This window comes from Trachinotus anak, unplaced genomic scaffold (genome assembly GCF_046630095.1).
Source record: "Trachinotus anak isolate AG129_WGS33_773 ecotype Australia unplaced genomic scaffold, CSIRO_AGI_Tana_v1 ptg000007l, whole genome shotgun sequence".
Lineage (NCBI taxonomy): Eukaryota > Metazoa > Chordata > Actinopteri > Carangiformes > Carangidae > Trachinotus > Trachinotus anak.
Window position 1 is genome coordinate 7151114 of NW_027273858.1, and position 14401 is coordinate 7165514.

At 45.5% G+C, this 14401-nt stretch overlaps 1 protein-coding gene across 1 annotated transcript; it reads left to right on the forward strand.

Moving 5' to 3' along the window:
- Nucleotides 1-1004: 1004 nt before the first annotated feature.
- Nucleotides 1005-13357, forward strand: tnfaip3 (tumor necrosis factor, alpha-induced protein 3). The gene is made up of 9 exons (XM_071480186.1): nt 1005-1178; nt 2892-3327; nt 7277-7467; nt 7610-7751; nt 8132-8302; nt 8418-8598; nt 8784-9781; nt 9988-10193; nt 10422-13357. Exons 2-9 carry the CDS (start codon nt 3021-3023, stop codon nt 10707-10709), a joined length of 2484 nt encoding a protein of 827 aa, XP_071336287.1. The 5' UTR covers nt 1005-1178; nt 2892-3020; the 3' UTR covers nt 10710-13357.
- The last annotated feature ends 1044 nt before the right edge of the window (nt 13358-14401 follow it).

Consider the following 14401-nt stretch of genomic DNA (forward strand, 5'->3'; position numbering starts at 1 on the left):
ATCATGAGGGTTACAAGTTTCCTGGTTAGATAGTTGTAAAAAAAATTTGCTTGTCAGGAGGGGAATATTTTATGGCAGATTTTATTTGTAGACTTTGCACATGAGACCGGGAAGTTCTGTTTGCAATGTAATGATCTTTGTACTGACTTATCTTATTTTCACTACTGCAACCGTGTTTCTTTTTTTGTGTCATGTAAATTCACGTGGGTTGGGAACTTGAATGCACATGAAAAAAAAAAAAAACCCAAAAAACATAACTAACTCACTAACTGCATTTGAATGTGCACGACACAATAAATAATAATCTTACTGACTAGACAGAAAGAGAGAAGGAGAAGCAGGTGAGTCGAATGAATCATGCACCTCTGCATCCCCCATAGACATCTGCCTCTGAAGTGTCCTTGAGCAAGACTTCAAATCCCTCTGAGCACCAGAGAGGCTGTTTTAAAACACAATTTCCTCACAGTCAAAAGAGTATCACATCATTATCATCATTGCAAAACCTGCACTCATCCATAGCCTACATAAATACACAAATAAATGCATACACGCACACATCAGCGTGTCAGAGTCTATTTATGATCCACTGATGAGTTTTTCTTTCGTTTCCCTGACTCATTCTCTGAGGCTGGCTTCTCGTTGCAGGCCCCTGACTTATTTCTGAGGCTGTCTCATGAAATGGAATATGACGCGACCTGTCTGTCTCCCTCAGTGGCGCTCCTTTGTGCACAGTAGGTGGGAATTTGCTTTTCAGTATTGACTCAGACAGATAGAGACCCCCCCTGGTGGCGGCGAGCTGAACTCCAGGTTGTGACTGAGAGAGAGAGAGAGAGAGAGAGAGAGAGGGAGAGGGAGAGAGGAAAATGGGTGGACGGAAAGTCCCCGTGTGGAAATCCCCTTGACTCGGGCTGTTTCCTTTTTTTTTTTTTTTTTCTTCTCTCTCTTTTTTTTTTTTTTTTTTTTTTTTTTTTTTTTTAGAAAAACTAACGCTAGCGGACGCCTGTACTCTTTTGAAAGGCTTCGCAAGCAGCGAGGGCTCCAAAATAGCTCTGGAAGTGAAGGAAAGAGAAGGTTGAATGGCGCCGAGGACTGCTGCGGTGAGGCTGAGTGAAGTGGCTGAGGGAGGACTAGCCTGAGCATCTGGGAGGGCTTTGTTATTACCCCGACATATTACACAGGTAAGACACCCGTCCTTCCCTCCCTGTGCCTCCCCGAGTGGACAACGTCTCCCACCAAGGGGGTGAAACTTGGCGGGTACAACACACGTCTGGGCCTTGAGTAAATGTACGGTCGTGTTTCTGGGGACATGGAGGAAGCGTGAAGCCTGCTCACGACAGTGGCTTTGACAGCCATTGTTTACAAAGACGTCCCCCTCCAGCGGATCACAGGGCATTTAAACAGCCGAAATGTGGCGTCGGCGCCGCTGCACCGTGTCGATACCCGCGGTGTGAGACCCGATTCAACGCTACATTGTTTCAAAGGTAGTTGTCATTGGAATTACGTAAGCCTTCAACGTCAGCAAAGTCTCCTGTTATTGTGTGTGTGTGTGTGTGTGTGTGTGTGTGTGTGTGTGTAGCCAGCCATCCTAAACCGCAGCGTCCACCGCTGTGCCGCTGTCTGTCCGTCTACCCAAAGTCTTCCAGCGGTGCCAACGCACCAAACGGCGGCTAACGATTCGTGTCAAGGCGCTCACTGACATCCAGGTGTCTGTTGTCTTGTCCCTCATGAGACCGAGTGGCCCTTTAGCATGGCCTAGTCTGTTGTTGCACCTGCTGCTGCTGCTGCTGCTGGAGTAAGTAAAGGCACAGAGGCTGGTGTGAGATAAATATTCAGGTGCTGCAAGTGGGGACTTAAACAGCGTCCACGCACTGGCAAGCTCGTACGTGGTTGACTCGAGGATGTTGCTGCAAGTTAAAAAGTCAGCAAAACTCTGAGGCCTGCTTGCTGACCGTCACTTTCTGCTTCCTGCGAGCTAAACGTGTTTACCTTTTTAAAATAACACGGTCACTCTACTTTTCTACAACACTTCTGATGTCAGGCTGGACATTGAACCTTAGTGCCTTCAAGTACTGGCATCACATGATTTAGATGTTTTTCTTAGTCTTGTTTGTTTATACTTTGAATGGAAATTTCCAGACTTCAATCAGGAAACTTTAAGTTGTATTGTAGTCAGGCGAAATACTTTTTTTAGCTGCATGCGTTAAGTCAACATTAAACAGTGATTTCTTGGGATGTTTACGTATTTTGTTTGATGGAACAAAGGAATGTTTATCTTCCTCAAACTATGGTATTGAGACAGTATCATTGTGGTGTTGGTACTGGCACAGGTGTTGACATTTTTCTAACAATTCCTAGGCTTACCACGTGTTTTGCACACAGACTTGATGCAGGCCGACAGTTTTGCCCTCTAGAGAAAGGCGTGGGTGAGGGACGAGGCCTTGGGGCAGACAGTGTGACCTTACCAGCAACCTGGGAAGCCCTGGGTGGCCTTCAGTCGAAGTCTGGAAAACACCAGTTTATTGTTGGAAGGCTTTGAGCTCAGTGGGACACTGGGATGCCCTGTTGAGGGGGAAACTCTCAAAACCCATCAAGATGAAAAGGAGAATTAAAAGAACAAACAAGGATTCAAAGGGTTCTTTGTGTACTTTATTCTATTTGGCCCACCAGAATCTCCAGTGAAAAAGCCCCAGCCTCCATAGTGGGATGATCCTGTTCTGGGTGATTTCCCAAACAAACTGTAAATTAAGTTGTGTCTTGAGCGTCAGTTAATAAGGAAGGGGAATCTCCAGTGAAAATTTCCCACCAGTCCCACCAGTCTGTCCTATTTGTTTCTACTGTACTCTACTGTGAAATAACATACCCACTCCTGTGCTCCCCTTCTCTCCATCCAGTTTCCACGTTGTTCGGTCATCGGCAGTTGGTCCCTCCTCCTCCTCCTCCTCCTCCACCTCCTCCTGGTCCTTTCCTTCTCCTTGTTCCTCTTCCTCCCCTCCGTCCATCCACCTGGCCACCCATCCACCATGTCGCAGGGTCAGAACTTCCTCCCCAAATTCCTGTTTGTCTCCAACCTGCTGAAGGCGGTGAAGATCCGTCAGCGAGTGCCCAACGACGTGGTGAAGCCGGCTGCCAGCGGCGGCCTGATGCACCACCTGCGGGGTATGCACAGGTACACTCTGGAGATGATCGCCATGAACCATTTCCCGCAGGCCTTCAGGGAGGTGGTGCAGGCTGCTATCCTGGACCGAGCCATGCAGGCCTCATTGGAGCAGGAGAAGAAGCTCAACTGGTGTCGGGAGGTGAAGAAGATGGTGCCTTTACGTACCAATGGTAAGAAAGATTTCACTCATGTTTAGGAATTGTAGTCAGTCAACCAGGTTTCTATGATTTTTCTACTTCTGTGTGAAGCTCCATAAAGTTGTGAGCGTTTTAGTGAGGTTTTGGGGATGTTTTATTACAGGTTTAAATTTGCGGTACGTGGAGCAGGAGGTTCTGGGGGCATTAAATGCAAAGTTCAACAGACTCAACAGATGGTCACAGAGCTGATGTCAAACTTTTGTTCCTTGATTTTAGGAACTGCTTGGTGGGGAGGATGTGTTTTGCTTTTGTTTCATTTTCTGTGATAGGGAGGAGGTGTGTGTTTACGAGCCAGGGCTTTTTGATATGTAAATTCTGAAATGTCATTACTCACAGACAGGGTTACTGTAAATGACAGCAATTGAGGGACACGCGTTCCGCTTTCATATACATTCATTTCGCAGCACCCTTGGTTTTACTGTGCCGAGGTGATTGTTTGAGTTCAGTCAGCCCAGTGCTACGTCATGTTTTCTGTTACGTGGATGTTGTAACACGGGAACATCCCGGGGTAGTCAGACATGGGCCCGATTACTTCTGATCACAGCTCTGTACTGGGAAATTCTCTAGCGTCACATGCCAGACTGTTATTTACTGTCGATGATGTTTCAGACCCAAGTATTTCCACAGTTTTTCATTCACAACCTCTGGGGTACGTCCCCCTTTTTTCTGTGTAGGTGTGTAAGGAGTGTGAATGTCAGTGGATCTTAAATCATCTTCAATTTCACCTGAAGTTTCCCACCTGCCTGACTGATGTAGGTTTATGTCGCTGTCTTTGTGACTGTTGGATGTGTCACAGCTCAACAGGCTTTGTTAAATCAAATGTGATCAAATCCAACTGTGTCTCATTGTCTCCATTGGCCTTTTATCTATATTGAAAGAACTTAAACGCATGTGGTGTGTAGGTCTATTTTTAGATGTGGGGGAAAAAACAATTTTTGAAGGGAAACCATAGCATTCACAACAGAAAAAGGAAGCGGAAATCAAGCAGGTTTAAGTTTGTCTAAAACTTGTGAGTTTCCAGAGGAAATTGTTTCGTTCTCTCTTATAGGTAGCGATTAACACTTAGCAATGACAAATTCCTGTATTGATCTCATGTCAGAATTTTCTTTGAACCATTACTGGATGGATGAGGAACTTGCTTGATGTTTTGTGTTATGGCCACATACTCATTTTTCGGAAATAGTGAAACTATTTGTGAGGGGCCCTGCCGATTCTGAAGTTAGTAATTACTAAAGGAGTTACTGGAACTTGTTCCCCTTTAAAAAAGACCCCTGAATTGATGACAAACTCTTCTGACTTCTGCTGCCAGTAATCTGGATGGAATTTCCTGGCTTGCAAAGATGATGTCAGAAAGATGAGACAGAATGTAGAGCCAGAGTGTCTAACTCTGAAGGACCCAGACGTGACTTTGAGCAGAGGACGGACAGCACACACACACATACAGAGGACTGACTGACTGCTGCTGAGTCACTGGAGCTCAGCAGACACACACACACACACACTGATATACACACACACACACACAGAACGTGACAGAGCAAAAGTCCATCACCAAACATCCAGTGAGAGCAGGTCGTATTAATCAAGCTTGTCAAAATCATAAAACTGTTACGACATCAGTCTCCATGTCGTCTGGGACCAAAATTTACCAGTTAACCCAAAATATTTTATTCAGGTCTTCATCTATATGAATTATGACAAGTTTAAAATCTCTCAATTCTTTTCAATCCCAATATCTTCTATCCCCAGTATCCAACATCATACTGAGGCCAGACTGAGAGATACCACTGACCATCATAAGAGCCAGACATCCTTGTTAATTGTTTACTCCCTGTCAATTAAAATAACAGGATCATATCCACTTTCCTGTTTCATGCAACTTTTCCACCCACTGAAGAAATGCTTTATTGAAATTCAGTGCGTCTTCTGTCTCGAATGTCTAGGACGCATCCGAGGGTTTTTCCCAAACTGCATCCCATGTCTGTCATGTGTCCCCAACAGGCGGGATTTGTTCAGCAACAATACACTGATTCTGCACACACACACACACACACACACACACACACACACACACACACTGCCATTGTGTTCTGCCTTGTAAGTACAGATTTCAGGTTTCTCGTCACAGTTTAGCATCCCCATTATTTGGCACTAAACACTCCAGTTCTTTTCAGGGCAGAAGCAAAAATACTCTTATCCAGGACTGTTTTTGTTGAACTGGTCTTAATAGACAATGAGTGGAATAGTGGATGATGTGTGACACAAACCTAGACCCCTCATTGCAAACTCGTGTCACCTGGATGGCAAACAGAAGAGGATTGAGTCTGGTCGGTGTGATTCAGGAAGTGTCCCAGCTTGCCACAGAGGAAGCATCTATATATAGACTGATGGGACCAGCAGCCCAGTCTTTCATCCTTAGTCGTCAGGCAGCTCAATTCAGGGTCAAAAGTCTCTGTGCTTTTATACACAAGAGGAACTAATTACACGTGCACGTTTGGGCGTTTGTGTCTATTTTTGTATGCGCGTGTATGTACAGTATCTTTGTTGAGGATAACTTCTCCCTCTAGAGAGCCGTGCATTTTATTTTTTTGTTGAGAGTGATGCAAGAGCGCCGAAATGCAACAACAGCTCCAGCTAGGCTGAAACAGAAGCATAAGTGTTTTTTTTTTTTTTTTTTGTCGAAGTACAGTGGGATGTTCCTTTGATTGAATGAAAACAACTGGATCTCACATTACAGTCACCTTGCACCACAGCTAATGTTATTTTGAGAAATCTGATCACAGTTTGGCCCATGGCATGACACTAATCATGGGCTTTTAGAATCCTTGCAGAGTAGATTACCATTTTCTTAGCTGTGATTTAAATAACTTTTCCTGTACAAAGCTTAGTTCTTGCAACGTGAACAACTTTTATATTAGGATTATCATGCTCTGAAAGTTTCTTTTCGATGCTGCAGTATTATACAGAGAAAGGTGTGTATGCTTCACGTGCATGTGAACTGTGGCCAGGTAAAAATAATCAGCGAAGAGAGCCACAGATCATGAAGATAGAGTTAAGATATACCCATTACTGCGTATTTGTATAGGTTTGTGCATGCAACCGCACATGTTGACAGCAGGAGTCAAAAAGATAACATTCCATCATGTCCAAGCCACGCCCCTGTGGAAAGTCCAGGACCAGCTGAGCAGCACTGATGCGTTGGGATCATTGGAGGGGAACGCGCGCACACGCACAAAAGGCAGAAGTTAGCACAGGGAAATTCCTGTGTTTAGTGTGGCAACAGCGTTTTTTTTTTTTTTTTAGAGCTACACACATTGACAAACATGGGCTCTCCTGTTTCACAATGAGAAAAAGACCCAGCGCTGCCATAGGGGACTAAATAAAATTCCATGGTTTTTAGTTGCTCATACTCTGACACACACACACCCCCATGCCTTTTGAGAAAACAACTCTTTATCCCTCCATTTATCCCTTAGACTATACATAGAAGTAGTTTTCTTTAACATGAGGCTACACAACATATAGTTTGAGATTTTTTTTTGGCAGGTTAAGGTATTAAAGGAGTGACATTTAATTTTTCAAAAATGTATTTCAGTTAAATTAAAGGCCATTTTTCTCAGGCCAGCTAGGAAGTAACATTAGCTTTGTCTGTAGTGTATGCGTATGTGTGCGTATGTGTTGGTCGTATAATAGTCTAGACACCAGATAGTGCAAAAACCAGCCCGTCGGCCTGGAAATCCCCAGACTTCAGTTACGCTTGTGTGTGTGTGTGTGTGTGTGCACACTGCAATCGTCTGTTGTGTTTACTGTGTACAGACTGCATTTGCTTGTGCACATGTATGACCCCCTGCACATTTTTAGAAGTTTGTGTATTGAATATGTATAAATAATGTTTGCCTTCCTCTTCTGTGTGTGTCTATAGGAGATGGGAACTGTTTGCTCCACGCGACCTCTCAGTACATGCTGGGCGTTCAGGACACAGACCTGGTGCTTCGGAAAACCCTCCATGGTGTGTTGAAAGAGACAGACACCGGGGTCTTTAGAGCTCGCTTCCAGGCAGAGCTGCTCCAGTCCCAGGAGTTCACCCAGACCGGACTCAGATACACCACCATGGTATGAAGACAAAATAAATCCCATGTTTACTTTGCATTAAGATGACTGCTAAACAGCTGAGGCCTAAAAAAAACTGAATTGATTACATAAGTGTGTACAAGTTTATATTCTAACTGTGTGTGCGTGTGTGTGTCTATCTCAGAACTGGGAGGAGGAATGGGAAAAGATTGTGAAGATGGCGTCTCCAGTCTCCAGTAGCAACGGCCTCCAGTTTGACTCTCTGGAGGACATTCATATCTTCATCCTGTCCAACATTCTCCGCAGACCCATCATCGTCATCGCAGGTAGTCACTTTTTATCATCTCAAAGGGTATTTCCTGCTCCTTGTCAGTCATCAAAGGCTCACTTGTCTTGTTCCAACAAGTCTCTCAGTGATTGAGAAGGTGAAAGTATCAACTCAAGCATCAGACAACATTTATCTGTTAGTTGTTTTAAAGTCTTCATGGTGTTTGATTCAGCAGAAGTAGAGTGGATAATGTACTTTATAAACTGTTTGGAGGGTAAATATGCAGAAATTTGTTTCAAACCACATTCGAATTTTCCTGTTTTTTCAACAATCAAACAACATGTCCTATAAAATGTGGACTGAAAACATATTTAATTTGCTGTTGGACAATTATTTTTTAAATCACTGGTAACTCTTAAATTGCTTTTCTTCCAACAGACCAGGTGGTCAGGAGTATGAAATCTGGCTCCTCCATCTCTCCTCTGAATGTGGGTGGGATTTATCTGCCACTACACTGGCCGCCCACAGAGTGCTACAAATACCCAATAGTGCTCGGCTACGACTCCCAGCACTTTGCACCCCTCATCACCATCAAAGACAGTGGTCCAGGTAGGACACACTAAGAGGGCTGGTGTTATGCAGCTGACACAATAAATAGATAAAAACAAAGGCCTTGTATGAGGTGATTTTGTCTCTATGTGACGACTCTATCTGAATTTCCCAGAGATCCGAGCAGTACCGCTGATCAACCCTGGACGGGGAGACTTTGAGGAGCTGAAGGTTCACTTCCTGATGGAGAAAGAACAGCAGCAGAAGGAGAGGCTTCTCAAAGACTACCTGTTACTGATAGAGATCCCCGTCATAGGCTTGGGCTACGACGTCTTACGGATCATCAATGCTGCTAGGTACTTACAGACTATAATCTCTGACCCCTAAATGGACAAGAAAGTAAAAGATTGAGGTCCCAGTTGTAGGTACTTGTCAGCCATAATGTTAAAGGCAGTTTTGCAGGTTGCAACTTGAATAAAGATACAAATGATTTAATGGTTTTAGTGCAGTTATGAACCTCATTGTACGTCTCTGTCCTAAGGCTGGATGAGGGCAATCTCCCTGAAGACATGAACCTGATGGAGGACTACCTGCAGCTTGTCAACCATGAGTACCAGCGCTGGCAGGAGGACAAGGAGCAGGCATGGGCCGCCCAGCCACAGCGCCCACCACCCTTCTCTGTCTCCCAGCTCTCCCTCATCGAGATCCGCTGTGCCACACCACGATGCACCTTCTATGTCTCTGTGGACACGCAACCTCATTGCCACGAATGCTTTGAGAAGCGACAGGCCACTACTGGTGGAGGAGCGAGGATAGAAGGGGTGGTACAGACCAAGGGAGGAGGTGTTCAGGGTGGGGTAGGTGTGATAGGGGGATCAGAGATTGAGGTGAGCTCGAGAGGAGCCCGAAGCGGCAGCCCCCCATCCTCCTCGTCTGGTAGAGGGGTGGTGTTATCCAGCCCCCGATCAGCCCCACCCACCGCTCCCAGCCTCAGCCTGTACAGTGAAACTCATGCCATGAAGTGCAAGACACCCGGCTGCGTCTTCACCCTTAGCGTGGAGCATGATGGACTTTGCGAGCGCTGCTTCAACGCCAGGCAGAACCATGGACCCCCTGGAGCTGGAACGGCTGCTACAGTAGTCCCAGGCCCCAATGGGGGGCCTATAGTCTCTCACCCGGCCCAGGGCTCCGGTTGGACCCAGTGGGGGGGCTGTGAGACAGAGACAGAACGCTGCAGCATGTGTAGACAGGAGGCGTTCAGGATATTCAATGGCCTGTGTCCACCCTGCATGCAGAGACAGCAGGCTCCAGAGAGGGGAGAGCCACAGCAGAGCAACCCCAGAACTGAGGCCTCGTCTTCAGCTTGGACCCAGGCCAGGGACGCTGAGCGGCCATGCCTCACCCTAACCCCAGGGCACACCTCAGCCTGGCAGGCCCCTCTGGCCCGGCCTTGTAAAAGATCTGGTTGCCAGTTCTTTGGGACGCCAGAGAAGTTGGGTTTCTGCACTATTTGCTACGTAGACTATCAGACCAACCACCGTAAGTTCAAATGAAAATAGAAAACTTCTATCTATTATAAGGTTTTCAGACATAGAAATAAAAGTTATTTTAAACAAAAGTCTTTGTCAGTTTGTTTTCCTTTGTAGGAATTGTTCATATGTAATGTTTAATTGGATTTCTGTCTTTCTTCACTCAAACTTAAAATCCTATGGGGCTTTGCTTATGTTGGCCACTGTCTGTTTCAGACATGACCCCTCCCCCTGCTCCGGTCCAGAGCCGGCATGGTTTGGAGGCAGGCTTCCAGAACGCCTCACGGTGTCGTGGGCCTGGGTGTGGTGCGGTTGGCAAGGCAATGTTGGAGGGCTACTGCGACAAGTGCTACGTCAAAGAGCAAAGCGCACGGCTCAACCAAGTGGCACATCGCACACCACACTCCCCTCCTCTAGTCATGGTAGGGGTCTGCCACAGCTTCTTAACTCCGTCTCTTTGGCTGCTCTGCACTTCACCTTTGTCATTTGTGTAATTTGTGTAATATTCTGTGTTTGTCTTTCTTTTTCTGTGATTATAACCCACTTTCTCAACTGAACTCAAATACTTGCAATATCCTGCTGGTCCACAGTTGCAAATTGACCTTTCTTCTCTTTCTTTTTGCTTCCCTTCTCCTTCTCTTTACAAAAAGCGTGACCGAGCAGCCAAACCCAGATCTTCGCAGCAATCCCAGACCCAGACCCAGACCCAGACTCAGTGCCGGCGGAGTGGCTGCAGTAATGTGTCCCCGGGTTGCACAGACCTTTGCCCAGAGTGCCACACACGAGGCCAGGGCAGAGAGGTGGGCAGGCGGGCGCAGGCGCCCAAGGAAAAGTCCAAGCAGCGGTGCCGGACGCAGGGCTGCGACCACTACGCCAACCAAGAGAAACAGGGCTACTGCAACGAGTGTGACCACTTCAAACAGATTTACCGCGGCTGACCACATACGTACCCATGCACGCAACAACGATGATGACACATCGCTAGCACGCTAGAGCCGCTGCCCTGCTGTGGGCGCCCCATGCCAGTCAATGCACCTCTGATACTAACTAACCAACTAACTAACTAGCTAGTGACTAACTAGTAACCTTATGGCCTGAAAATCAAACCCCCCATGTAGAATGTGAAGAGAGAATGTGTGTACGTGGGGGGGAGTGAGTGTGTGTGTGTGTTCACAGTAGACATGGCCTCCAGAATACCTCTTTGTGCAATTATTATCATCTGATGTGCCCTGTGCACTTAACACGGTTAGAGGTTCGGCTACATGTCAGAGCAACTGACTTAACTCTTGTGTACAATATGTATCTAGCGGTACGTAGTGACTCGTGCCGGACAAAATGATTGTATGTTGACATAACGAGAAGCATCTGACATTGCTTTCTAGACCACAGCCAAGGATTTATACCCCCCGTCTGTCTGTCTGTCTGTCTTAACCCATCTGTGTATCTGTCTGCCTGTCTGTCTAGCATTTGCTCTGTAGAGTGAGGGATGCAGGAGTTGGGGAAGCCCAGTGACACATCTGTGAAAATAGCGAGCAGAAGTGAGACAACCTGGGCCAAAGCAAAGCGAATGAAGTGCTAGAAATGAAATAAAAATTTCTATTCTCCGCTGTTCAGCTTCGTTCTCCAAAATCAGTCATTTAGACAAAGACTTGCCAAAAAAAGGCTCTTGCAATCAATATTGTAAAATTCTCAATAATTGATTTTCTTCCATTAGTCAGTCAGTAGCAGTGTTAGTTTATATTTTGGGGGAAAGTAACCTTAGTATTGTTACTTATCTGTTACATGAAGTTGTCATTGTGAATTTGCTCGATATGGAAAGTAAGAATAGACCATATGTCTGAACAGTGCAAGACAGACAGGGCAGGCCCCTGCTAGTTTTGGTGCTACATGTACAGAAATACAAGCCTCTCCATTGTAGCCAACACGCTGGCGGTGTCAGCAGACAGAAGGCACGGCAGAGACAGGACTCATTCTCTTTTTTTATTCCTCCTCTCCTCCCTCTTATTTCCCCCTCTTCTCCTCCAAAACAGATCTGTTGCCTTGGACATTGTTTTCCTGTTTACCGACCACTTAAGCACCTAGAAACGCATAGACACACGCGCACACATACCTACACAGGCACACAAATGTTGTGGTTCCAGTCCTGTCAGAAGGGGATTGCCAACTATAGAGAGAACTGAGAACATGACACACATATGCACGCACATGCACATGCACACACAGCTCTGTGAGATTGTACGCGCCCCACCCCAGCCTGGGGTGATGTGCAGGTAAATAAACCCACAGAGGGTTCGTTCCTCTCTGCTCCACCCAACTGGATGTGCTAAGGCGACAATTTCAAAACTTCAGCGAGCAATCCCATCGCCTGCTTTGGCTGATCTTGTTTATCTGAATGTGTTTCGTGCTGCTGCTACAGCGGCACAGTATTGGGGCTGATCCTCGATAAGTTTTGCCTTTAAGTAGTGATTACAATTTTATGGACCAGAGGGGCCTGATCAGTGATGCTGGATCAGTGCCCCCACCTATAAAATGCTTTTGAGAATATGGATCTTAGTCCATATTGTAGGACCTTCCAACCCGATGCCTCATCTCCAACACACACACACACACACACACACAAAACGCACGTATGTGTGCGTCTGGAATACGCAAAACTGACATTCCTGTTTTATTTGTTGTTTTTTTATTTGTTTGGGGATTTTTTAATTGTATTTTGATATATTTGGTTTTATTTCTGCCAAAAAAAAGAAAACATGTGCCATCAATCGCTAAACAGTTGTTGTTACCTCCTTAAAAATGGCCAGCCTGAACCATTCTGTACTAACTAGACTGCCACTGATAGATATCTCCAGTTCTGCGTGACAGCAAATTAGAGCTTGTCAAGCTCTCATGTTGAAAATCCCAGAGTGGGCACCATCTTCCCATGAGTGTCTATTTTAGCCAAATACGAAGAAATATTGCATTGACAACCTCAAGCAGAAAACGTTTATCATGGTAACACAAATGTGATATGAAGTGGATTATTCCCATCATACTTCTGCAGTAGGCAGATGTCTATCTCTGGCTCTAGTTACTAAAGCATAGACAAACAGGCTCTTGGTCTGCCTTTTCATTCAACTGTATCTAAAGCTGTCAGGCCAGCCCACGTGTTGAGGGCCTGTACGTAGATCTCTGTGTGCTTTAATCACCTCTAGACAAACCTTAATCAATTAAAGGCCAATTTGTGGTCAGCTCATCAGGACCACTTAACAAGGTTTTCGGGGCTCTGACCGAGTTTGACTGAGAGATGATCACATAAGTTGCACGACTTGTCTAAGCTGCTGAGGCATTTAGGAATGGTACTCCGACTCGCTTAGGGACATTCCAACAGTAGGAAGAGCATCCGCGTACGAGCAGAAGGTGTAACAAAACATGCAAACGGTGTGGAAGTTTCTTTGTGTGACCTTTCGACAATAGGGTATTGTATGAAAAAAAGCCTGGTTTTATTTGTTAAGTATTTATTCATATCAAAATATCTGTATTGTGTGATTCAATAATTATTTATATGTTGTCCTGAAATGAATTATTTTTATTAAGAAATCTGAAATCTGTCTGATGTGGTTCTTGTTTCTGGAGTTATTGTGTGTGTGTGTGTGAGAGAGAGAGAGACTGTGTGTGTGTGTGTGTGTGTGTGTCACAACCATGTGTGCCTCCCTACAAGCACTTGCACATACAGATTGCTTGTGTGTGCTCTTTCAGGATTCAGCATTGCACTCTTATTACAGCACTGCCTCTCTCTGCTGTGTGCTATTGCCTAAATCTGTTTTTGCTGAGAAGCATTTGCTCACTGTTGGCACTGAATCCATCACCAGTGTAGGAAGTACAGTGGGTGCTGCAAAAGCCATCAGCTAACTGATCACTGAGGCCTGGTTAAGATGTGGCAGGATGCACCATTTTCCCATGCTTAACCGGGTTAGCTCTTCTTCACTTTTTCTTCTCTCCGCCTCCGTTGCTCTTATTTCTTTTGTCATTGTTACGCATTTCCATACAAAAGTTCAAATGATGATGTTTTTTTAGGTGCTTTTTTTTGGTCACTATTCAGGTCTTTCCGGGCTTGCGTTAGAATGTCATGCTTAAAAAAAGAAAAAAGAGAGAGAGAACCCCCACCCTCAGGAGAAATGGATCATGCAGTGGGAGGGGGGAGTTTGGAGAAATGGGGGGATAGGGCAGTGACAAACGGGGAATTGGTAATAGTTATATATATATGGTAGGGCAGAGGTGACATTTAACAAGTGTGGGACTGCAGGGTTTTGCGTGGGCTTCTACCACAGTGAGATTGTTAGGCTGATGTGGTTTCCTGGAAATACCCCAGCATGCAACAGCCTGGTACGACTGTTCCTCTGCAGACGAACGCTGTTTGGCTTGACGTGCGAACGCTTCACTCATGTGGTGCAGTGAACCTTCCTATGCAATCGTCATATAGAAATGATTCAATGAAGCAAGCACTTGGATTACAAGGTACAAACCACACTCAGAATTTCTTATTTTCATTACCAAAGATCTGTGGTAATAAGACGGGGAGTTGTAAACATGCAGTCCCAAGAAACGCAGTTCGTGTGAATGACAGATGCAGAGAAGACGCATTACATGA